At 57.0% G+C, this 2,781-nt stretch overlaps 1 protein-coding gene across 1 annotated transcript; it reads right to left on the bottom strand.

The window, feature by feature from the left end:
• Positions 1-7: 7 nt before the first annotated feature.
• LOC113962066 (keratin, type I cytoskeletal 16-like) lies at positions 8-2,687 on the bottom strand (the record flags this gene model as incomplete). Its single annotated transcript, XM_027672878.1, has 6 exons — positions 2,167-2,687; positions 1,274-1,356; positions 977-1,133; positions 617-778; positions 324-449; positions 8-234 (listed from the first exon to the last, which is right to left on the bottom strand). Coding segments are annotated over exons 1-6 (1,202 nt in total), but the record flags the coding sequence as incomplete, so codon positions are not given.
• Between the last annotated feature and the right edge of the window lie 94 nt (positions 2,688-2,781).

Here is a 2,781-nt window from a genome sequence, read left to right as displayed (position 1 = left end):
TACGTACACAAGGTCCTGCTGCCCCTCCTGCAGCAGTGCCCGGTACTGCTGGATCTCCTGCTCCAGGCGGGTCTTGATGCCCAGCAGCATCTTGTACTCCTGGCTCTGACCCTCCATCTCACAGCGGATGCTGGCCAGCTCCTCCTCCACGGAGTTGATCTGCGCCTGGATCTGTTGCAGCAGGCAGCCGTAGCGAGTCTCGGTTTCTGCCAGGGAGTTCTCCAGAGAGCTTTTCTGGAAGGGCAAAGACAGGAGTTGAGGAGCAGAGCTGTGGTGCTCCGTGCCCAGCCCCAGGAGGGCAGGCCCAGCCCCTGCCCACGTACGGTGCTGAGCTGTGCCTGCAGCTCGATCTCCAGGTTCTGCATCTCGCGCCGCAGCTCCGTCAGCTGGTGGCTGCTGCTCTGCATGTCCTGGCTGCTGGAGGTGACCTGGCGATTGACTTCTTCGATCTGCGGGGGCAAAGCCAGGGACACCCTCTGAGCCACAGCATCCCCTGGGGGAGCAGGTTTGCTGAGGGAGAGCTCAGCTCTGCAGGGAGCCTCTCCCTTTCATCCTGTCCCGGTGCCAGGGTGCCTGGGCTGTGCCACCGCAGGGGACTCTGGGCTTTGCTACCTACCTTGACTTCATACCACTGCTCCACCTCCCTGCGGTTCTTCTCAATGATCTGCTCATATTCACTTCTCATGTCATTCAGGATCTTTGTCAAGTCCTCTCCAGGGGCAGCATTGACCTCCACACTCACATCCCCACCAGTCTGAGACTGGAGCTGCCTCATTTCCTGCAGGGAGTCCAGACAGAGACACAAGAGCACACACAGGTCATTTCTTGTGCTGGGGACTGTGGGCAAAGCGGTATCAAGATAGAAAAGGAGCGACAATCCCTTGGCCTAAGGTGGAATTGACTCCATGTGTGAGGGTGGGAAGCTGAAGAATCCAAGGGTGGTGCCTTGGCTGTGCTGTTGGTCATTGGATCATACCTCCTCATGGTTTCTCTTCAGGGCAATCAGCTCATCCTTCAAGGACTCCAGCTCGCATTCCAGGGAAGACCGAGTCCTGGTGAGATCATCCAGGATGTTTCTCAAGCCATTGATGTCACCCTCCACAGTCTGACGGATGACCAGCTCATTCTCATACCTGTATCAAAGGAAAGAGAAGCGTTACACATTCGTTTCACTGCAATGCTCGATCATTTGGACAGGGCACCAACACCTCCATTCACCAGTCTCGTAAAATTCATGGCATGGGAGAGTCAGGGTTCACAGGGAGGTACTCACTTCATTCGGAAGTCCTCAGCAGTCATCTTGCTGTTATCAATGTCCAGCATCATTTTGTTATTGTCCACAGTGGCAGAAATGATCTGCAGAAGAGGAGGGTGGAGAGAAATCTTTTTGTGTTCTAGATTTCCAGGACAAGAACTAAGAAGACCCAGAGCTTTGGCAGGGTGTTGTTGTGGGTCTCGGAATTGTTTCCTGCAGTAGTGCAGGGGCCACAGAACGTTGTTGAAATGCTATATGACAGGGACTAGTGTGTGAAGATTTTGGCTTTGCAAACATTCTGATAAAAGAGTATATTGATGGGGGAAAGAACAGAAGAACAGTTATGCTGGGAGATCACCCACACCGAGTGGGTTCTGCACTCTGGGTGCAGGAGGCAGCGTAGGCTTTGCCCCTGATGCTGTAGCTCATCTCATTATGAAAAAAGATGATTGTGAGGGAAGACCTTGGTCCTCTACCAAGGAGGAGTATGCAGGGACAAAGGGAGCTCAGATCCTGCCATCCAAGTGCTGTGGCTTTGCACTCCATCCAGCTGAACCGGGTGGGAGCAGAGGGAAGCACTGGAAACCACCCACAGCTGCTTTGGAGACACCTGCACAGCGTGGGATCTCCGTGTGCCAGTGCGTCTGTGGCTGCTGGAGCTCCCTGGGGCCTCAGGCTGTGCCCCTGGAGCACATCCCTTTTGCCTGGGGGTGCTGTGGGGGTTTGCTCACCCAAGGGATGGGAGGTGCAGCTCAGTGGGTTTGTGTCTGCAGTACCACCAGAATGGCCATCCCACAGGGGATAGAGCCCAGGGCCAGGGGAAAGAGGGAGGAGGACAGAGGAAGGAGGAAGACCTCACAGGAGAGAAGAGCATGTGAGCGATGGAACCACACTAGCTGGGGCCATCCTACCTGATTCTGGAGTTGTTCAATGGTCTGGTAGTAGGAGCTGTAGTCCTTGGAAACGTTGGGAGCTTGTTTCCTGTACCACTCGCGGATGTTGTGCTCGAACTGAGCGTTCTCCTCCTCCAGCCTTCGCACCTTGTCCAAGTAATTAGCCAGGCGGTCGTTGAGGTTCTGCATGGTGACCTTCTCATTGTTGCCCAGGAGCAGGTCCCCCCCTGCACAGAAGCCCCCTGAAAAGGCCCCCCCGTAGCCCCCGGCCAGGCTGGCCCCGCTCAGGCCGCCCCCGTAGCCCCCGCACGCTGCCCCGCCGTAGCTGCCCCCGCCGACCACGGAGGAGGCGTAGCGCCGGCACGACACCGAGGAGCTCCGGCTGCTGCTGCCTCCACAGCCTCCTCCTCCTCCTCCTCCGCTCCGGTACGAGGTGCTGGATGTTCTCTTGATGCTGCAGCTCATGGTGGAAGGGATCAGATATCCAGCCCCAGAAGCAAAGCTGTGCACAGCGAGAGACAGGGAAGGCAAGTGCGGTGGGGCGTCCTCGCCGGTGGCTCTTTATACCTGGCTGGGTGGGTGTCACCTGCCAGGCAGTCCAGCTTCCCATGGGCTTTGCCAGCCCCAGTGCTC

The sequence above is a fragment of the Neopelma chrysocephalum genome, unplaced genomic scaffold (genome assembly GCF_003984885.1).
Source record: "Neopelma chrysocephalum unplaced genomic scaffold, ASM398488v2 Primary Assembly neopelma1_101926, whole genome shotgun sequence".
In the NCBI taxonomy this organism is placed as follows: domain Eukaryota; kingdom Metazoa; phylum Chordata; class Aves; order Passeriformes; family Pipridae; genus Neopelma; species Neopelma chrysocephalum.
This window is presented reverse-complemented; position numbering and strand designations above follow the sequence as displayed.